General features: G+C 35.3%; 1 protein-coding gene across 1 annotated transcript in view; it reads left to right on the top strand.

Annotated features, from left to right (window-relative positions):
• The window catches only part of SCML2 (Scm polycomb group protein like 2), a 62,380-nt gene extending 40,524 nt beyond the window's left edge, over positions 1–21,856 (top strand). The window contains exons 9-14 of the mRNA XM_054581195.1: positions 9,537–9,740; positions 10,884–11,066; positions 16,626–16,739; positions 17,404–17,646; positions 20,491–20,642; positions 21,716–21,856. Of these exons, the coding sequence (XP_054437170.1) occupies positions 9,537–9,740; positions 10,884–11,066; positions 16,626–16,739; positions 17,404–17,646; positions 20,491–20,642; positions 21,716–21,856 (1,037 nt within the window). The remainder of the gene's footprint in view (positions 1–9,536; positions 9,741–10,883; positions 11,067–16,625; positions 16,740–17,403; positions 17,647–20,490; positions 20,643–21,715) is intronic.
• Positions 21,857–23,524: the final 1,668 nt, after the last annotated feature.

Here is a 23,524-nt window from a genome sequence, read left to right as displayed (position 1 = left end):
AATGTTAATTTACATAAATTATTATTTTATTAAATATATTGGGGTGACATTGCTTAATAAGGATATATAGGTTTCAAGTGTACATTTCTATGATAATCAATACATGATCTGTATATTACATTGTGTTCCTACCACCCAAAGTCAAATCATCTTCCTTCACCATACATTTGGTCCCCTTTCCCTTTTACTATCCCCCTTCCCACTGGTAATCACCACACTGTTTGTGTCTATGAGTTTTAGTTTTATATCTATGAGTGAAATATATGGTTCTTAGCTTTTTCTGACTGACATTTCACTTAGCACGATATTCTCACGGTCCATCCATGTTGTCACAAATGGCAGCATTTCATCTTTTCTTATGGCTGAGTAGTATTCCATTGTATATGTATTTATGTGCCATATCTTCTTTATCCAGTCATTTATCAAAGGACGCTTTGGTTGTTTCCATGTTTTTGCCACCATGAATAGTGCTGCAATGAACACAGAGGTGCATATATCTCTGTGAATAAATGTTTTCAAATTTTTTGTATAGATACCCAGGAAAGAGATTGCTGGGTCATACAGTAACTCTACTCTTAATTTTTTGAGGAACTGCTATACTTTTTTTTCTATAGTGGCTGTTATTAGTTTACATTCCTAGCAGCAGTGAATTGAGAGTTCATTTTTCTCCACAACTTCTGCAACACTTGTTACTTGTCTTGTTGATAATAGCCATTCTAACGGGTGTGAGGTGGTATCTCTTGTTGTTTTGATTTGCATTTCCCTAATAGCTAGTGAAGTTGAGCATCTTTTCATGTATCTGTTGGCCATTTGTATATTTTCTTGCGAGAAATATCTGTTCAGGTCCTCTGACCATTTTTTTTTAATTGGACTGTGTTTGGTGTTGAGTTGTATGAGTTCTTTATGTATTTTGGATAGTAACTGCTAGTCAGGGCTGTTTGCAAATATCATCTCCCGTTTGGTTGGTTGCCTTTTTTGTTGGCAGTTTCTTTTGCTGTGCAGAAGTTTTTAGTTTGATATAATCCCATTCATTTATTTTTGTCTTTACTTCCCTTGCTTTTGGAGTCAAATTCATAAAATCTTCTCTAAAACCAAGATCCACGAGTTTAGCACCTATGTTTTCTTCTTTGTAATTTGTTGGTTCAGATCTTACATTTGTCTTTGATCTATTTTGATTAATTTTTGTACACGGGGACAAACAGTGGTCTAGTTTCATTCTTTTTGCATTTGGCTTTCCAATGCTCCCAGCACCATTTATTGAAGAGGCTTTCTTTACTCCATTGTATACTTTTGACTCCTTTGTCAAAAATTATTTGCCCACATATTGTACATGTGGTTTTATTTCTGGGCTCTCAATTCTGTTCCATCGGACTCTGTGTCAGTTTTTCTGCCAGTACCATATTGTTTTAATTATTGTTGTTCTGTAGTGTAAATTGAAGTTAGATAGTGTGATATCTCTGGCTTGATTCTTTTTTCTCAGGGTCTTTTGTGGTTCCATAACAATCTGATTTTTTCTATTTTTTGTTTTTATTTATTTATCTTTATTTTTTATTCTATTGCAGCCATTCCAATTTTCCCCCGTTGCTCTCCCCTGCCCTGCCTACCCCCCAATCCCAGAGTCAGTCCCTACCATCTTGTCCTTGTCCATGGGTCATTTATACCTGCTCCTAAAATGTCATTAGGATTTTGATGGGGATTGCATTAAATCTGTATATTGCTTTGGGTAATATGGACATTTTAACTGTTGATTCTTCCAGTCCATGAACACAATATCTTTCCATTTTATTGTGTCTTTCTCAATTTCTTTTAATAAACATTTGTAGTTTTCAGTATATAGGTCCTCTACACCATTTGTTAAGTTTATTCCTAGGTGTTTTATTCTTTTTGTTGCAATTGCACAAGGAAGTGCTTTTTTTCATTTCTTTTTCTGAAGTTTCATTGTTAGTATATAGGAATGCAGTGAATTTTTTGTTGATTTTTGTATCCTGCAACTTTACTGTATTTGTTTATTGTTTATAGTAGTTTCCTGGTGGAGTCTTCAGGGTTTTATATATAAAGGATCATGTTATCTGCAAAAAGTGACACTTCTTCATTCCAAATTTAGATGCCTTTCATTTTTTTTTCTCTTGCCTGATTGCTCTGGGTAGGACTTCCAATACTATGTTGATTAAGAGTGGTGAGAGTGGACATCCTTGCTTTATTTTCTAGTCTTAGAGGAAAAGCTTTCAGTTTTTCACCATTGTATATGATATTAGCTGAGGATTTATTATCTATGGGCTTTATTATGTTGAGGTACTTCCCTTGTATACCCATTTTAATGAGTGTCTTAATCACAAATGGATGTTGTATCTTATCAAATGCTTTTTCTGCATCTACCGATAAGTTCATGTGATTTTTTTTCCCCCTTGATTTGTTAATGTGGTGTATCACATTGATCAATTTGTGTGTATTGAATCATCCTTGTGCCCCTGGAATGAACCCCACTTGATCGTGGTGTATTATTTTTAAATGTATTGTTGTATTCGATTTGCTAGTAATTTGCTTAGGATTCTTGCACCTGTATTCGTCAGAGATAATTGGTCTGTAGTTTTCTTTTTTAGTTGTATTCTTGTCAAGTTTTAGTATCAGGTTTATGTTGGTCTCATAAAATATGTTAGGAAGTATTGCCTCTTTTTCAGTTTTTTGGAAGAGTTCAAGAAGGGTATGTATCAAATCTTTGAATGTTTGGTGGAATTCACTAATAAAGCCATCTGGTCCTGGACTTTTATTTTTTGGGAGGTTTTTAATGGTTGTTTCAATTTCCTCACTTCTCATTGGACTATTCATATTTTTCAGTTTTTCATGATTTAGTCTAGGAAAGTTTTTTATATATCCATTTCTTCTAGGTTATTCGATTTGGTGGTATATAGTTTTTCAAAGTATTTTTGGATGATTTTTTTTGTATTTCTGTGATGTCTGTTGTAACTTCTCCTTTTTCATATCTAATTTTGTTTATTGAAGTCTTTTCTTCTTTACTGAGTCTAGCCAGGAGTTTGTCAATTTTATTAATCTTTTCAAAGTACCAGCTGTTGTATTAATTGTTTGTATAGATTTTAGTTCTCTTTTTTGTTTAGTTGTGCTCTAGTTTTTATGGTTTTTTAAATTGTTATTATTTTAAGAATATTTCATTGATTATGCTGTTATAGTTGTCCCAACTTTCCCCTTTGCCCCCTCTGCCCGGTACCCGACTTCCTTCCAGCAGTCTTCCCTCTTAGTTCATGTGCATGGGTCGTATGTGTAAGGTCTTTGGCTTCTCCATTTCCTATGCTATTCTTAACTCCCCCCGCCCTTAACTGTTTTGTTCCTACCAATTTTGCTTCTTAATCCCTGCACAATTTCCCCATTCTCCCTCTTCCCCTTCCCAGCTGATAACCCTCCAAATGATCTCCACATCTGTGGTTCTGTTCCTTTTCTGGTTGTTTGCTTAGTCTTTTTTTAGATTCAGTTTTTGACAGTTTTGAATTTGTTGCCTTTTTAATTTTCATGGTTTTGCTCTTTTTCTTTTTCTTAAAGTAAGTTCCTTTGACATTTTCTGTAATAATGGCTTGGTGATGATGAACTTCTTTAGCTTACTTTGGGAAGCATTTTATCTGCCCTTCCATTCTAAATGATGGCTTTGCTGGATAGAGTAATCTAGGTTGTAGGTCCTTGCTTTTCATCACTTTGAATACTTCTTGCCAGTCCCTTCTTGCCTGAAAAGTTTCTGTTGAGAAATCAGCTGATAGTCTTATGGGAACTCCTTTGTAGGTGACTCTCTTTATCTTTAACCTTTGGCATTTTAATTATGATGTATCTTGGTGTGGTCCTGTTTGGGTCCAACTTGTTGGGGACTCTCTTGTGCTTCCTGGACTTGTATGTCTATTTCCTTCCCCAAATTAGGGAAGTTTTCTTTCATTATTTTTTCAAATAAGTTTTCAGTTTCTTGATCTTCCTCTCCTCCTTCTGGCATCCCTATAATTCGGAGGTTGGTGCACTTGGAGATGTCTGAGAGGTTCCTCGGCCAGTCCTTGTTTTTTTAAATTCTTGTTTCTTCTTTTTGTTCTGGTTGAATTTTTATCTTTTCCTTGTGTTCCACATCATTGATTTGAATACCAGCTTCCTTCCCTTCTCTGTTTGTTTCCTGTGGATTATTCTTTATTTCACTTGGTCTGATATTTGTTTTGTTTATTTTTGCCATATTCAAGGAGGTCTCTGAGCATCCCAATAACCAGTGTTTTGAACTCTGCATCTGATAGGTTGGCTATCTCCATTTCACTTAGTTCTTTTTCTGGAGTTTTGTTCTGTTCTTTCATTTGGGCCATTTTCCTTTGTCTCGTCAATTTAGCAGCCTCCCAGTGTTCGTTTCTGTGTATTAGGTAGAGCTGCTTTTACTCCCTGTTTTAGTAGTGTGGCCTATGTAGAAAAGGCACCTGTAAATTGTGTGGCGCAGAGTCTTAGGTAATTGCCTGGGTGGGACAACTCACTTCACTGCTTTGTGGCTGTGTGGGTAGGGCTCCAAGAGGGGATAGTGCCACTGCCTAGCTTCTGGTGGTTCACTGGGTGCTCGCCCCATTTCCTGTCACTTCACCTCTTTCCTCTGTGCGACTGGTGTTCTTCCACCTGCTACCCCTGTGGTAAATCCCATAGTGGGTGGGTTTACATATGTTTTAATACTGTGCTGGCCCTTTAAGTGGTGAAAATCTGGTGGTTTCTTCCACTATCCTAACCCCCGCTGGTATTTACAGCCAGAAATAACAGGGATCTATCTTCCCAGTGCTGGAACCCTGGGCTGTGTAGTCTGGCCTCGATCTGGGATTGCTCACTCCCAAGGTGTCCCTTCTATCAGTTTTACTGCCACTGCTGGCCTTTCCATGTCATACCACCTCTCTGCCCATTTCTATGACTCACCCCTCCTACCTGTCTGGATGAATGTGTCTTCTTTAAATCCTTGGTTGTTGGGTTTCCATACAGCTCAATTTTCTGACGGTTTCGGGTGTTACTAGTTTTCAGATCTGGTTGTAATTCTTTCTATGGTTGTATGAGGAGGCAAAGCATGTCTACCTACACCTTGCTCTTGACTGGAAGTCCTCTAATTTTTGTTATTTCTTTTATTCCGCTGACTTTTGGGTGCCTTTGTTCTTTTTATAGTTTAGTTCTTTAAGATGTAATATTAGGTTGCTTACTTGAGATTGTTCTTGTTTGTTGAGATAGGCCTGTGGTGGTATAAACTTCCCTCTTACTACTACTTCTGCTTCATCTCAGAAGTTTTGGTATGTTACATTGTCATTCTCATTTGTGTGTCTATACATGCCTTTCGATCTCACCTTTTATTTCTTCTTTGTTCCAGTCATTTTTTAGTAGTTTGTTTAATTTCCACTTATTTATGGTGGGTTTTTTCTACTCTTCGTTTGCAGTTGATTTCTAATTCCAAAGCATTGTGGTCAGAGAATATACTTGGTATGATTTCAGTCTTTTTAAATTTGTTAAGGCTAATTTTGTGTCCAACATATGGACTACCCTTGAGAATGTTCGATGTGCACTGGAGAAGAATGTATAATCTGATGTTCTGGGATGAAAGGCTCTGTAAATGTCACTTATGTCCATTTGGCCTAATATGTCATTTAAGGCTGATATTTCTTTATTGACTTTCTTTTTGGATATTCTTTCTGGAACTGTCAGTGGAGTATTTAGGTCCCCTACTATAATTGTGTTTTTGTCAGTTTCCCTCTTGTTCTGTTGGTAGTTGCTGTATATATTTCAGTGCTCCCTGATTGGGTGCATATATATTGAAAAGTGTTATGTCTTCTTGATGTAGTGTCCCCTTTATCATTATGAAATGTCCATCTCTGTCTCTTGTTACCCTTGTTATCTTGAGATGTACTTTGTCAGATACAAGTATGGTTACACCTGCTTTTCTGTGGATGCTATTTGCTTGGAGAATGATTGCCCACCCTTTCACTTTGAGTTTGTCTTTGTCTTTGCAACTTGGATGTGTCTCTTGAAGGCAGCATATGGTGTCTTTTTTTTTTTTTTTGTTTTTTGACCCAGTCTCCTACTCGATGCCTTTTCATTAATGAATTAGTCCATTCACATTTAGGGTTATTACTGATGTATAAGGATTTCCTACAGCCATTTTGTCTTTTGTTTTCTGGTAGCTGTGCACCCCATTGGTTCTTTTCCTTTGTGTTACTATCTGTTGTTTTTGTTTGGTGGTATTCCATACTTCCCCCCCCCCCTTTTTTTTAAGTTATGTGTCCCGGTTTTGGGGGTTTTTGTGAGTGGTTACCATTAGGTTTATGAAAAAGAAAGTTTCATCTATACAGTAGTTCTTTTTCTTTTAAATGCATCTAATCTCCATCCCCCTTTGCAAGTCAGACCTTTACCCCTTCCCCATATGTGTTTATGTCACAAATTATCCCTATTTATACTGTAAGTTTGTTGGTGATCTTACTCATAGTTTTGTGACCCTTTGTTCTTTGTTCCAGGTAGAATAACCTTGAATATTTCCTGCAATGGAGGTCTTCTGGTGATAAATTCCCTTAGCTTCTGTATGTCTGGAGAACTCTTTATTGCTCCTTCATAGCTAAAGGATAACTTGCTGGATATATTGTTTCTGGCTGGTAATTTTTCTCTTTCAATAGTTTGAATATTTATTTCCACTCTCTTCTAGCTTGTAGTTTCTGCTGAGAAGTGTGATGATAATCTAATGGACTTTTGTTTAGAGGTTATTTTTCCCTGTCTGCCTTGAGAATTCTTTCTTTGTAATTAATTTTTGACCGTTTTAACACAATGTACTTTGGAGAAGGTGTTTTTGGATTGAGGTCATTAGGTGTTCTGTTCGCTCCTTGGATCAAGGATCTCTCTCTTTCCACAGGTTTGGGAGTTCATGTCAACTGTTTGAATAGGCTCTTCATTCCCTTCTCTCTTTTCTTCTGGTATGCCTGTTATTCTTATATTGTTCTTTCTGATAGAGTCAGATGGGTCTCATAGAGGTCTTTTATTTATTTATTTATTTATTTATTTATTTATTTATTTATTTATTTATTATGCTCAAGTCTATCTTCTTCCTTCTGCATCATTTCTGTATTTATTTAGGATCACTAATTCTTTCCTCCATTTGGTCAACTCTATTTCCTGTGTTTGCTAGTTCATTCTTTATCTCTTTTATTGAGTTCTTCATCTCTAGAATTTCTGTTTGGTTCTTTAAAGTGTCAATCTCTTTGGTAATATACTTACTTTGTTCATTGATTTTGTTTCTGAATTTATTAAATTGCCTAGCTGTGTTTTCTTGCATCAAAATAAGCATGATGAGTTCAGAACTGCAATCATAAATCCTCAGTCATTTAAATCACATACTTCTGGAGATTTTTTATTTTCTCTTTGAGCTGCCTCTTTAATTTGGTTCTTCATGGTATTTGATGGATTCCTTCTCTTGTCTAGGAATCTATGTATGAGTGGCACTTCTCTAGTAGAGTGATTTTCAACCACTGTGCCATGGAAGGCACACTGCTATGCCACAAGAATTTTTAAAACATGCAATACCTATTTATTTAGTCAGAGTCACTGAGTTCTTTGAGGTTGTCAAATACAAAAATGTCAACAGCCAACACAACAGTAGCCATCTGTTGTGAATGAATAAAAAATACCTCTATTTTTTTTGTCAGAGCAGCAAAAAATATATTTTTTGGTGTGCCAAAGAATTTTAATAATTAATATGTGTGTGCCATGAATGAGCTTAAAAAGGTTGAAAATCATTGCCCTAGTATATTGACAAAAATATTTTTTTCCAGCAGGTGGCAGTGAATCACAAGGTTTTTTGTTTGTTTGTTTGTTTGTTTGTTCAGCTCTCTTGCACTTCTCTGGCTTTTCACGGATCTGCCAGGTGGTGGAAAATGGCCTGTGTTCCCTGGGAAGGTGGGCTCCTTACTTGTGATCTGGTTACCAGGGAAACAGCCCTTGACGGGAGTGTGCTTGGGCGATGGATTCTGAAATTCCAGTGCTGACCTCTGCAGCCAATTGCTGCTGACAGTTCAGTTGCCAATGTGTGGAGGTGGAGTGAACTGGGGGAACTTGGCCACCTCCTTTGTTGCTTTGCCCTCCCAGCAGTAGTGATCAGTGGACCTCTGTGATGTTTCCCCTCTGCCTTCACCTGACCCTGGAATCAGTCACAGAGTATACCCTTTGCTTAGGGAAAAAGTGTTCCTGTAGTACCAGTTTCAGGTTTGCAGATAATGTGCTCTGCAACCCTACCGGAAGGGTGAGGGGAGATGAGAGAAGGTGACCAGGCTCCATGGCTTTGTCTCTCTCTGGAATGCTGATTGTCAGACCAACTGTGGCTGCACCTTTGTGTTTTGTTGCTGTCCAGGTCAGTGGACTTTGCAGTTTATACTGCTCACTCCTGCAGGAATGCTCATTTGCTCCTCCTGGCTGAAGGGAGTGCCAGCCACAGCCTGATTCCTCCTTTCTCTGGGCTGAGATCTGCAGTGAGCTCCTGGCTGCAGGGCTGTGTCTGTGGCTCCTCTTGGCTTTTCTTCCTTCTCGCTTTCCTGGTTCACTCCCACTCTCCTACCTCTAGATGTTTTAATGAGTGGATCTCTCAGACAGTGCTTGTGCATTGAGCAGGGAGTTCTTTGTTGAATTATAGCTGTTTAAATTGTTGAAACTTCAAGGGGAGAGACCAAGGGTATCTCTCATGTTGCCATTCCTCTGATGTCACTGTATGTAAGTTCTTTTACATTTTGGATATTAACCTGTTTTTGGATGTGTCATTGGCCAATATCATTTTCCATTCAGTAGGTTTTCTTTTGCTATGCAAAAACTTTAGGTTGATGTAGTCCCATTTGTTTTCTTTTTTCTTTTGCTTCCTTTGTTAAGAGTAATGTCAGAGAGTTTACTGCTTATGCTTTCTCCTAGGAGTTTTATGGTTTTGTGTGTTACATTTAAGTCTTTAACCCATTTTTAGTTTATTCTTGTATATGGTGTAAGAAAATGGTCTACTTTCATTTTTTGTACCATCCAGTTTTCTCAACACCACTTATTAAATAGACTGTCTTTACCACATTGTATATTCTTGCCTCTTCTCTTATAGATTAATTGACCATATTAGGCATGAATTTATTTCTGGGCTCTCTGTTCTAACATGACCAGTTCTGAAAAAAAATTTCTATACTGTGTGTACAGTTAAGAGGTGAAAATATTTATCTATCTTTATGTCATTTTATATAATGTGGGAATGTATGATGAATTGTTTTATAGTTTTTATTATGATTGGTTTGGGCACAATTCTGAAAATTGAATAAGCATTTGGATTAGTTTTATCTAGGTTTAATATCTTTGCACAAATGTAAAAATATATTTTGTTACATATTTTTAGGTAGAATACATGATCATTGATACTAACTATAGGTTCTCTTGAGTGAAGTATGGCTAATTAGAAATAGTAATTGATTACATAGTATTTATGTTTTTTAAGCTAATTTCATTGTTTGTTATGTCTGTATACACATTTTTCCCTCAAGTCTGTGTCTATATAAACAAACATGGAGACTGTGGCCCTCACCTGGATCAGAATAAAATCCAGCAGTTGCCTGACCACTTTGGCCCAGGCCCTGTGAATGTGGTGCTGCAGCAGACTGTGCAGGCCTGTGTGGATTGTGCCATTGAAAGTAAAACTGTTTTTGGATTTCTTAAGAAAGATAATCATGATGGAGAAGTGATAACTGGTATGCTCATCTACTTCTTTATTCATCTTTTTTTCCTAATTTGATATTCTGTTTTTAGATGCAAACATTTTATAATATGTGAATTATTTTATATTTCTGTCCTATTAACTGTTCATAATATCAGAATATTTATTATATTGCTATAATAGAATATTTATAATAGTTATATATTTATAGACTTTTAACCCAGTTTGGAATGTTTAACCTCAGTTTTTAAAAAAAGTTTTAAAATTTATTGATTTGAGAGGGGGAGAGAGAGAGAAACATTGATTTGTTGTTCCACTTATTGATGCATCTTGTATGTGCCCTGACAGGGGATCAGACCCGCAACCTTGGTGTATCAGGACAATGCTCTAACCAACCGATCTACCCAGTCAGGGCTGGAATGTTTAACTTTACTTTTAGAATACACAGTATCAGAGTAATACTGTAAATTGAGATAAAAGGTACATATTTTTTCTTTTACATGCTTTATTAAGCTCACTATATACAAAGTACCTTGGTTGATAATAAATTTTAATTTTTTTAGAAAACAGACTGATCTGTAAGAAGCTCTAAATAAAAATGTGACTCAAGAAGTGGTTAAGAGACCCTAGCTGGTGTGGCTCAGTGGACTGAGTGCTGGTCTGTGAACCAAAGGGTTGCTGGTTTGATTCCCAGTCTAGAGCACATACCTGGGTTGTGGGCCAGGTCCCCAGTAGGGGGTGCACGAGAGGCAACCACACAGGGATGGTTCTCTCCCTCTCTCCCTCCCTTCCCCTCTCTAAAAATAAATAAATAAAATCTTTAAATATACTCTTTAAAAGAAAGATATGATTAAGAGACAATTATATAGCTTTCATGATTATGTGATCAGATACTCTATAACATTTGTACCTATGGACTGTTAGAAATAGTAGAAAGTATTGTTATAGATCAGCAGGTTTCTGTTGTTTACTTGATGAATATTTTTAAATGAGAATGATTTTACAAATATAGGCAACTGAATTTTGAGAGGAACTTTTATAATTTAAGGTCATTCCTTTGTAAATTACAAAACTCCACATATTTGAGTTACATTAGCTAAGTTGGTGGCTTTTTTGGTAATTATTGTGTTCTCATTTTTTTATGATATAGCTTTGACATTTTTTTTTCTTTCAATAGCCTTCTTTGATGGGGAAGCTCACTGTGCCCAGCTCCCTTCAGTGAACAGTGCATCATTTGCTCTTCGCTTTCTTGAAAACTTGTGCCACAGCCTGCAGTGTGATAACCTTTTGAGTAGTCAGCCTTTTAGTGCTTACAGAGGTAATATTCATAGTGCTACAGAAGATGATAAAATTAAAGCAGGTAAGAGAGAATATATAATTTTATACTGTGCTTCTACTTTTATAATTAACTCAAGAATTTTGTTTAATTCAGAGTTTTTCCTTGTGTCCTCCTCAGAATAAACATTTTATGTACAATGATAATAAGACATGTGTAATATATAGTTGTTTTCTTTTTCATTCAAAGTGAGAAAGTAATTTCTTGTTGTATTTATAATGAACTTGAGAATCAAAACCTGAAAAGTATCTCATTGTAGTTTGATTTGCATGTTGAAAATCTTTTCATGTGCTTATTGGCTATTTGTATATCTTTTTTTGGAGAAATATCTATTCAAATCCTTTGCCCATTTTAAATTGTGTTCTTTAATTTTTTATTATATAGAAGTATATATTTATATTTATTATATATTTGTCACATATAAATATAATATACAAAGAATTCTTTATATATCCTGGATACAAATTCCACTTCAGATATATGGTTTGCATATTCAGGGAGGTGCAAAGTTTCCATATGCATAGTTGTTCATATGGAAAATAAGAAACAGTTATATAATAATAATAAAACAACAGACTGTTTTGCATACTCACAACTGTCAACCTACTTTTGCTGCACCCTGTAATTTCTGCCATTTTGTAGGTTGTCTTTTCACTTTCTTGATGGTGTCCTTTGATGCACAAAAGTGTTTAATTTTGATAAAGTGCAGTTTATCTATTTTTTCTTTTGTTTCTTATACTTTTGGTGTCACATCTAAGAAAATATTGCTTTCATACAAGTTTGCAAAGATTTATTCCTATGTTGTGTCCTAAGAATTTTATAGCTGTTCTGTTTAGGTCATTGATCTATTTTGAACTAATTTTTGGTTTTGTTTTGGCACAACAGATGTTTTACTTTATACAGTAGTTGAAGGTATCTTTACACATGACTTTATAAATTATTAGTGCAATACCCTTATTCACATTTCAGTTACTCATGGTCAACTGCAGTCCCAAAATATTAAATGGAAAATTCTAGAAATAAGCAATTCTTAAGTTTTAAATTGCATGCACACCATTCTGAATAGCATGATGAACTGTCACCGTGCCGCACCCAGACGTGAATCATCTCTGTGTCCAGTGTGACCACACTGCATGTACTACCTGCTCATTAGACATTTAGTAACTTCTTCAGTTATTAGATCTCCGTCATGGTATTACAGCGCGTGTGTTCAGCTAACCCTTATAGTAGCCTAACATTACGTCACAATGCCTACGTCACTCAGCACACTTCATCTCATCATGTAGGCATTGTATCTTCTCACATCATCACAAGAAGAAGGGTGAGTACAGCACAATAAGGTGTTTTGAGAGAGAGATACCTCATTCACAGAAGTTTTATTATAGTACATTGTTATAGTTCTATTTTTTAAAAGATTCCATTTACTTACTTTTAGAGAGAGGAGAAAGGAGAGAGAATGAGAGGGAGAGAAACATCGATGTGCAAGAGATACATGATCAGTTGGTTGCCTCTTGCATGTCCCCAACTGAGAACCTGGCCTGCAACCCAGGTTTGTGCCCTGACTAGAAATTGAACTGGCAACCTTTTGGTTCACAGGCCAGCACTCAATCCTCTGAACCACACCAGCCAGGGCTAATTGTTCTATTTTATTATGTTATTGTTGTTAACCTCTTACTGTGCCTAATTCATAGATTAAACTTCATCATAGGTAGTATGTATAGGGAAAAAATCATAGTATATGTAGGGTTTGATACTACCCATGGTCTCAGGCATCCACTGAGGGTCTTGGAACATATTCCTCATGGATAAGAGGGACTGCTGTATTGTCTAGTGTCCTTTCGTTTCAACCTGAACGAGTCCCTTTAATATTTCTTGTAGGGTAGCTCTGCAGTTGAGGAATTCTCTTAGTTTTTAAAAAATTTTATTAGCATTTATTTGATGATGAATTTACTTCTGGGTCATAACTTTTTGTTTCTTCAGTTTCTTCTGGGATATGTTGTTTTTCTTTGCAACCTCTTCTTCTGGTTTAGGAACAATTTGCTGTTTTTCAGTAAGGATCATCTCCATGTGGTAGGGACAGTTTATGCATGGGCTGATCTGCCCATGAGCTCTGTAAGTTCTGCGTGGCATCTTGGGAGCTTTGTACACCTGGATATGTGCAGTGACCAGAGAATTACATCTAAACCCTTAAGTTCAGCATTACTCTTGGCATTTTTAAGCATGTGCAGCAAAAATTCACTCTTTTTGGCCACCAGTTCTGCATCCAGCCCCACGGTTTGACCTGGGCACATCTACCAACTCTGCCATTGTAACAATTGCTTCTTGGAAAGTGACATCCTTGGTGGGTTTTTGGGTATGTATACCCTTGATGGCCTGAGCAGTTTCACAAGGGTTCCTAAAGTGAACACAAAGATTTGAACCTTTGATTTGCATGATTTTGTGGTGCTTTCTGGGTCAAGTGAATAGAGAAACATTTTCAGACGTCACCTCAAACTGCTTATGGGAAAAGTCTCAGTTTTTGTTTATTGAGAATTTCTTATTTTGTCCTTAATTTTATAAGGTTAATTTTGATGAATATAGAATTCTTGGTTGATCATCTTCTTGTTTAAGTGATTTGGATGTGTCATCCCACTTCTTTCTGTAGTTTGTAGTTAGTTGCTAGTCTTACTGAGGCTCCCTTGTATGTGGGACGATTTGCTTTCTCTTGTTGATTTCAAATTCTCTTTGTCTTTTGCTTTTGACGGTTCTCCCCCCAACCCCCGTGTGGATGTATTTGAATTTATCCTATTTGGGTATTTTTGAGCTTTTAAATGTACAGATTAATGTTTTCCATCAAATTTGGGAAGCTTTTAACAATTACTTTCAAATATTCTTTCTACTCCTGTCTCTCCTCTCTTTCTGGAACTCTCCCATTATGTGTATTTTGTTATGCTTGATGGTATACCACAGGTCTCCGGCATCTGTTCACTTTTCCTCATTCTTTTTTTCTTTCTATTCTTCAAACTATATAATTTCAATTGACCTTTCTTTAAAATTGCTGATTCTTCTGCTAGTTCAAATCTGCTGTTAAGCCCCCCAGTGAAATTATTTTTTCATTTCATTTATTTACTTTTTAAGTCTCAATTTTTTTAATTCTTTTTTAATTTATTGATAGTCCCTCTTTGGTGAGACAATGTTCTCATAGTTTTCTTTAATTCTTTAGACATTTTTAAAAAGTTTTTTGAACATATATAAAATAGCTTATTTAAAGTCTTCAGTAAGTCCAGTGTCTGGGCTTTCTCAGAGGCAGCTTCTATTGACTGTTCTTTTTCCCTATGTATGGACCATACTTTTCTATATCTTTGCATGTCTCCTAAATTTTTAATTGAAAACTTAAAACGCAGTAGCTCTGATAATTAGATTTCCTCCCCATCTCTAGGGTTTCTTGTTGTTGCTGGTACTGTTTATTTGTTTAGTGACTTTCCTCGATTAACTTAATGACTTTTCCTGAGCTGATTTTGTCATGTGTAACTACTGAAGTTTTCTCAGTTAGCTTAGTGGTCAACTTATGATTGGACAGGTATTTCCTTAAATGTCTAGAACTGGTATGTCTCCCAGTCTTTGTAGAGAGGTTTCATGTGTGTGTTGGGACTTAGTTTCAACATTCCAGGAGGCAGTTTATAAATCTTCTTTGTGCAGAATCTCAAGGTCAGCAAGAAATGAAAGATTAGGGCCTTCTCTGTACTTTGCTAAGCATGCATAATGCCGTCTGGATTCCCAGGAATATTTCGGTGCTTTTCATCCTAATGGACATCTCATTCTCCAGTTTTTCCTTTCAAGCTTTTTGGTTAACTTCTTATCAACCCCAACTGGTACTGCTGCTTTAGGTAGCTGCAATTTTAAACAATTGCGTCTGTCTGTCTGTCTGTCTGTCTGTCTGTCTCTCTATATATATAACTTTTTTTAACAAGGCCTTGGAGATAGACTGTTCAGACAGGGAAGGCCCTGATTCAGGTCAAATAAAACAAGCCCTGAGATCAAAGCTTTTTAGTTATCTGCGAGATTGGTCACATAGTGACAGTTCATTGGGGCTAGGGCTTTTGGAGAGCTCCAAACCTCCAGTAATTGCTAGGCTACTGGTTTTCATAGCTACTATAATTGCAAAGGTGTTTGTTTGTAAGGCTGCTGCAAAACTGGGATAAACGGGGTACAGCATTAGGAAGCTAAAATGCCATATAATTTGCTGTTCTTTCTGGGGTTTGGCAATTTTTTCTTGAATAAATGATTTTTGGATTGTTGTAATCCTTTAGTTAATGTCCAGAGTTTTAAAAAATTTGATTTTGCCAGTTTTTTCATTATTTTTATGAAGGAGTGGATTTTCAGAAGTCCTTAATCAGTCATCCTGGAAGTGTCTCTCTATGATGACTTTTTAAAGTATTTTTTAAATTATCTGTTTTTTTTTCTAGTTATCTCTGCAGGTACAGTTTTATGCCTGAGCTTAATAAAATAACCAGAAACAGAAATCAGGAGTCAGTTTTTATGTTTGTATCAACACCAGATAGTAGACCATACACCAGCTTCCTAAACTTTTCATACAGAAAGCATTAGAATGATACAAGTAAAAGATAAGTAAAGACTTTTTCTGATCATGCTAAGATCCTGAGGTAAACACATATCTGTAGAAAACTATACTTTTTATTCATATTTTCTATGTCATTAAATGGGTATGAAAAAGTCAATTACTTCTTTCCTTCAAATTTAAGTGTCCTAATTGTAGAAATATTTGTCATTCACCAAAATATGTATTGCCTCTTGGTTTTATAGTCCATGATTAAAAATAAAATCAAGTGGTAAGAACTCTCTTAGAGTTGTTAGTAGTTGATTAGTAACTTAATGGCTAAAGGTTGCTCATCAGATGATTTCGAGAGGCATGCTTTAGCCCCCAGCCATTTTTAACTAGATGAAGTTTGACTTTGGTACTTTCTCATTTCACTCTTTCTTCTCTTTTGAGGTCTACTATCAGACTTTTTAGATTTCTGTTATACTTTAGTTTTCCTTTTAGTTGGAGGTTAAATCAAGGTATTGATTACTATTTAGTGTAATTGATAATTTGAGTTGTTTTAATTTTTAGGATCATGCCTTAAGGAGTGGTCCTTTAGCTAGAAATGCATTTGGTTGAATGATAAATGAGTTATTGCAATGATAGCCATAGGCCAGGATTTTTGCCTGTAAAATGAGGTGTTCATTGTACCCTATCTTCTCCTTAACTACTCTGAATTTTTAACTTTTCTTGCTCATGGGAACAAATTTCTCAGGCCTTTTTAGACACATTATATTGGTTTCCTCACTGTCTCCTGAGATCTTTGGATATATGTGATGGCCCTAGAATAAATAAAGCCTGGACATAATTCTTTAAACTCTTGAATATGATGTCACTGAAATATTTAATAGAATGAAATGAACAAGTTACTCATAAACAATTGAATAATTGATAAATTGTTGATGAAGTCATAGTAGGAAAATGATTAAAAACAAGCGTTTTATGCTGATGATATGAAAATGCTAGAATATCTTAATTATAACAGACACTTGTTTTGAAAACAGTGAAAGAAGAGGTAATTGAAAGACCAATCACCAAACGGCCTTCTGAGCAACCTGTATCTGATGTGGCTCCTTTTGCTCCTAAGCTCCCCAAAACAGAGATGTACACCTCTGAAGGTAAATAGTATTTACATGTCCCGGGACTGGGAAGAAAAGTCATTCTCTATGTGTGTTCGTGGATGGTGGTGTTGGAGGTAGTGGAGTGTATTTGCCTAAATCATTTTGGCAATTAGGCTACTACTTTGGCAGCTTTGTTGAGCACTTTATTTCCTTCAGAAGGGCACAACTGTTGTTTCTACTTAGATTAAAAAATAAACCATTTCAGTAAAATGTTTTCATTCAGCTTTATACTGCTAAAAGCTAATAGAGGAATAGAAAAACCTAGTACCTTTCTCCAGTGAAAATTTTAAGTGCCCAAGTAGTAAGCAAATGTTAGAAACCAACTGTGTGATCATACTATAACAGAGTTATGAAGAATGGCATTTCTAAAAATGAATGGTTTAGTGAGGTGTTTGTTCACAGTCTTGGTGGCAAGACTGGCAAGGGATAGTAGCCATGAGAAATGCAGGAGGTATCATAGAATAAATTTGGGTATCAAGACAGTGTTCATTACTATAAACACCAAGAAGGGGATGGCCGTTTACTATGTGTTAAAGGGTTGTGGTTTATTGTAGCATGGCTTAAGTGAATTGTTGTTAAAGATTTGGAGATTTTTGAACTTTTCATAGTATTTGAACCATAAATCAGTTGAAGATAATCACTTTTGCCTCTTTTCTTTTAGAAGAACTATTTTCTTCTGAGGAAAATGACATGTCCATAGAGGAGAAGCTTCCTGAAGAGTTCAAAGACTCACCACTAAGTTCAGAAAATTCTTTGAATCCTGCAAGCAGAGCTCTGATAAGCACTGATTCTACAGTCTCCAAGAATTTTTCTGACAGTGCTCCAGGATCCTCAAGTTCAGCACTAGCGGATACATCCTTTACCCAGAGTGGTCCCCATGAATTCCAAATGCAGAACAGAGAAGGTACATTCAAAAGTGGTGATTTTCAATCAATGTGTTTTGTCTTTCCCCCTTAAGTTTCCCATGCCCAGTAACATCCCTAATAGTGTACCACATTGGAGAAAGGGCCAAATTGAGGAGGCAGAGTCATCTCCACATCACTATCAGGGCCAAGCCACTGTAATGCTAAAGATTGCCTCTGTGTAGATTGCCTCTGCCTTTAGAGTGATTTGGTTTGTAGGGAGTCTGAAGATAGATGTTTATTATATAAAGGAGTGATGTACCCTGAATGTTTAGGATTTTTTTCACAGAATATGAGCTTTTGAAGACATGCCTTCTTAGTAAAAGGCTCTAAAAGGTTACCTCTGATGCTGAATATCTTACTTCCAAATGTTTTCCTAACACTACCATGCCAAAGTAGCGTGTAATGGGGCTTGAGAAGGCTAAGAGTGGAAAAACTAATAGTAATAACATTACTTAATAGTAGTTACTTAACAGTAATAAAAATCATCATCATCTTCTTCACTATCTGACATTATGTGCCAGGCACATAATATTTTACATAGCCTTGTATATGACTTCTTTATAATAATTCCGTGAGATGTAGGTGCTGGTAAACATTTTTAGGTGAAAAATCTGAGAAGTCACTTGATTAAAGTGAAAGTAACTGGGCCAGTGCCTGAACCCAGGCTCCCGTGGCCCCATCCAGGGTCATACTCTTTAACTGCTGTGCTGCTCACATCTCTAGAGAAATAGGTAAGCATTTCACTTGGAAACTATCTAGAGGTATCACTAGTGTTATTTTCTTTAAGGTATTGGAACTGTTACCTAAAGCTGAGTCCACCCTTGATAGCTGGTGATGCTCACACAAACTCCTGCCCTGCCCCATTATTTGATTGAAACAAATATTTGATTTTTATTATAGAAAAATTCAATAACATTGTTAGGGATAAAAGCAAGTAATTTTTGCTTTATTTCAGAAATATTTACTGATATCCTAGTATATATAAGACAGAGCCATTCAGGAGAAAAGCATGACTGGACTTTATTTTTTACACAATTAGTTTGTTTGAAGTAATTACTTGAATAACACTGATTTAATGTTTGCAACATTCTCTGATTGTTTTGAAGACACGGAACCAATTAAATATTTTTCTGTAATAAATTAAAATAGATGCTCTTATAGTTGGTTTATTTTTAATATAATATTACAGTTTTATGCCAGAAATCATATCTTTACTTATAGTTTATCTGTGAAACAAGTTGTATGTTTTTCAAGTTTACATATACAGTGGGTTATTACTCAGCCATAAAAAAGAATGTGATCTTAATATTTGCAATAACATGGATGGACCTAGAGGGTACTATGCTAAGTGAAACAAGTCAGAGAAAGAAAAATACCATATGATTTCACTTACATATGGAATATATAACAACTAAATAAATGAACAAACAAAACAGAACAAGAAAAAAGACATAACTGTATTCCCCCTGTGAGCTACTAGATCACCTGGTTGGAAAACTGCCTAACATTATCAATAGACTGAAAAACTGCACCAATAGTCTGCTTCAATCTAGACATTTGTTCAATATGTTATAAGTCCACCTCCTGACCCATTCACCATGTAAGATCATTGAAACTCCCTTATCACTCTGAAACACTGGAAGAGCTAGTAAATTGTAAATGGGAAAAAAGATATAACTATACCTGATTCTGATGACAGAAACTAGAAATACCACAAAACATAATTTCATGGTATGAGTTGCCTTGCCAATAAGTTTATGTTAAATTGAGTCTTTCTTGAGTTAAAGAAGACCTTTCTGTCTAAATTATTAGAATGCCTTGGGCATGGCATGGTCTGTACCATCATCATTTTTACTTTGGTTAATTTAGCCCTGTAGCATCTCTTCATAGATATGTCCAACATTTTTATCTCTGACAAATGGAAGCGGAAAATATATTTTAGTAAAGAGTTTTTATTTCACATCAAAGTTACAATATTAAAAAAGAAATAAATGAAATTGTAAGACACACAAAAATATTGACCGTTGTCAGTTTTTTATCTTCTGTCTTTCTTTGCCCTTTCCCTTGATAAATACTCAGAATGTCCCTGAAATGGACAGAGCCCAAAATATCTACTACTATTCAATATTTAATAATGAGTATTACATTAATATTCAGTATAATATTAAAGTTATTTCTGACCTAGCTAATCAGAAAATAAACTTATTTTCCTCAAAATTCAGATAAATATTTGAACTTTGAGAGGCAAAAATTTAAAGAATATAATAATGTTAAAAATGTACATATCGACTACATGGGAGAGATTCAGTAAAGAACTAATTTGGGTCTCAAAAATAATAGGCTTTGAAATTCATTGATTAAAGTGAATACATGTAAGCAATTACAAAATTAATTTTGGGGAATTTCCATTGTTTTTAGCTAGTAAAATAAACCTAATCTACACAGAACAAGAGGAGAGAGATTGAGAGAGATTTGCTGAAATACTTGAGAGTAATAGGTTAGCTTAGGTTGACCTAATTAACCCAAGCAATAGATCTTTTGCTGTATTTGTTTGTGGCCAAAGAGACTTCGGGTTGTTCAGCCTATGTTATGATCTTTGCAGCTTTCTGGTAACTTCTGAAGCTGCTTTTGTTGTTTGTGGGCAGTCAGATGGGATGCTCATGGGTACCCATCCTCATGTCATCTTTAAGATTTCACTGGATTTTACACTTGGAGTCCTGGGTCCTTGCCAGGCTACCTAACACATGGTTCCAGGAATGAGACCAATACTCCCTGCCTAACATCTCTTCTTTCAGGATAATGATCAGGTCAAGTATGATTTTTCTTTTTTTCCCCCACTGAAGCTCCAAGTTACATAGCTGTACCTGATCCCAGTGTCCTGAAACAAGGCTTCTCTAAGGACCCATCAACCTGGTGTGTGGATGAAGTGATACAGTTTATGAAGCATAAAGATCCTAGGATATCAGGCCCCCTCGCTGACCTCTTCAGGCAACATGTAATGTATCTTTTGATTCAGTTTTCCTGTCTTTGAGTAACCTCTGTGCAGGCTCTTCAGTTGGATGCTCATTATTGTGGATGGTGGAGAAACCCTATCGACTGATCTTTCCTTATGTGAGAAAGGTTACTCTGCTCAAAGTTAGATCCTTCAGTAGTAGAGGCTGGATCTGTGCTTTAAATGGGTACCCGAGTACCTAAAATACTGCAGGTCTTCAAGTTCTCAAGAAATGATTCAGTATGGTCACTGACTTTCAGGTGTCTTCTCCTTTGTAACAACAGCTACAAGGATCCTCCTCCCCACCTACTCCCTGCTTGGCCCCAGGACCATGAGTAGGAGGGGGTGACCACAGGTTATAACAGGGTGTCCTCCTTGTTACAATGCCAATGCACTCAGCAACTGTATAAGATTAAGTGCATCTTTATTTTAACTAAGAACTCATGAATACCAAATAATATGCTTCTGTGACATAAATTGGTTAATTAAAGAAATAAAGAACTTTAGGAGGATGCCTTATATCTTTAAGTAATATATTTATAATATTTTCTAATAAATCATATTTGTGACCAAATATCTAGTGTATCCTTTTCAGTATTGCAAGAAAATTAATAATTCTCTTTAGCATCTAATTAGCTTCAGATAACTAACTGATGAGCTTTCACCAGAAGCAACACTGTATAGCACATTTATGGTTTGCTTTGATGCTGACATACTCATATTCCCAGCCTTTCTAAGAAAGTTAATGACCATCTGAAATTCATTGCTACCACTTACAGTTCTTCACCCTTTCTCATAGATAATGTAGTATTTTATTTAACATACAGTATTTAAAATTAGTTTGATGCTTAGACCATTTTAAAAAAATTCTGGGTTAATTTTCCTTTTTCTTAGAATTTGAAGTGGATTTAAAAATCACCAAATGATACTTCATTGTATAAATTCTATTTTAAATAATTTTCAAGAAATAAATATGTATTCAGAGACTATATATAGGGAATGTATAGCTGCTCTCTTTTACATGTGGATAAAATGTGAAAGCATTTTTAATTATTATAATTTTTTTCTCTCCATAGGAAATTGATGGGAAGGCTCTGCTACTACTCCACAGTGATGTTATAATGAAGTATATGGGGCTGAAGTTGGGGCCAGCTCTAAAGTTATGTTACTACATTGAAAAACTTAAAGAAGGGAAATACAATTTTAAAAATGTGTAAGTTTAGATTAGACATAATTCTCAGTTGTCTTGATAACTTACCAATCTAAAAGTATTTTTATTCTCTTAGCGGTTTTAGTTTTTTAGACAGTTCCTAAAAAGGTGTTAAATGCAGAATTGCAGAGCTACATTACAGTCCAGTCTACTTCTTTATGTTCCATTTAATGTGTTAGTATATTCAAATTGGCACTTCTTTATGTCTTTTTATTAATTTACATTTTATCATACAGTTTACAAGTATACTTCATGTAGGAAACAGGGAAAAACACCTTTGAATTTTGGTTAAGGTTTATATATAGAACCAAAACAGCTAAATCCCAAAGGGGAAAGTGTCAGGGATTGACAAGTTCTCTAATAAAATCCATGAGAAATTTTTGTTAGAATTTAAAGATACAACTGGAGATATCATCTTTTTCTCATTTATTTTATGTTTGTAATAACAGTGTTCTGTTTGTGTTCTACCAGTTTCCAGAAAGGGAATAGCCATATAACTTATTTTTCTTTTGTTATTTCTCTGTACGTTGTATTTGTTCATATTTAAAGAAAAAAAGCAAGCTTATAAACTTTCATAAAGTGTTCTTACCAGTTTTTGATACATTTCATACAGTTGTAGGCTAGACAGAATAGTTGTTTTATGCAGATGTTAACTACAAGGGTAGTTTGGACGGAGTCCGGTTAATTTTTTTTTCAACGAAATACCTGTTATTTTAAAACTTAAAATAAGTAGGCATTCATTTCTCACATCTCTATTTGAAGACAATTGTGCCCAAAATTTTAAAATATATATATTTTATTGTCTGTGTTTATTCCTCATATGGATACTATACCATATTTATATATTATTCTATACCTGTAGGTGTACAAAGAAGTAAATCTGTTCTTTTTGAATTTAATATGGCACTTTACACTGCCACAGAGGTAATGTTAAACTATTTATATAATAAGACGTTTTTATTCAGTAAACAAATACGTGCATCATTTGCTGTCACTAGTACCTCTCAGCTTAGTCTTCAGGGGATAAGAAACAATTCATAGATTGGTTTCCATACAGGGAAATTCTCTGTCCTATGCAATGTTTCTAGTTAATTTGCTTAGTTCTGAGCCATTTATACTGCAAAATTTGGAAGGTGCATTAATTCTGACATCATTTTGGGCTTAACTTTTAAAGTAGAACTTTCAGGGGGAAATGGTGCTATATGTTTATTGTTATTACTTTGTATAACTTTGGAATACTGTTTATAAGCTATGTGAATCTGTGCTAAAAGTATTAGCCACTTGTTGAAAATGCCAATGAAATATACACCAGGGACAAGAATGTACATTTTATTTTTTAGAAAACCAAATGTACTTTATACAAGAATGCAAGTATTTAAAAGGTGGTTTCACCTATGTTATTCCTTTTGTGTTATAAAATTCTAATTTAAAGTTGGTCTTCCCTCAAATTGTTTGAGTGAAGATGCTGTATTCAGTTAACAGTCCTCAGGTGTTTATACAAATACTATGTTTTTACAGTTCTCAGATTTTAAAATATAATAAATAACTACAAAAACTAATATCAAAACCTCAGATGCGATTTACTTTCACCTTGTTACATTTATGTATTAATTGGTTATATTGAAAAAGAAGTGCTCTAGTAAGTTTGTGGTTTTATATGTCCAAATACTTGAGT

This window comes from Pteronotus mesoamericanus, unplaced genomic scaffold, assembly GCF_021234165.1.
Source record: "Pteronotus mesoamericanus isolate MK-2021 breed Mesoamerican mustached bat unplaced genomic scaffold, CSHL_Meso_final contig_65, whole genome shotgun sequence".
Classification (NCBI taxonomy): domain Eukaryota; kingdom Metazoa; phylum Chordata; class Mammalia; order Chiroptera; family Mormoopidae; genus Pteronotus; species Pteronotus mesoamericanus.
Note: the sequence above shows the minus strand (reverse complement) of the source record. Positions and strands in the feature narration are given on the sequence as shown.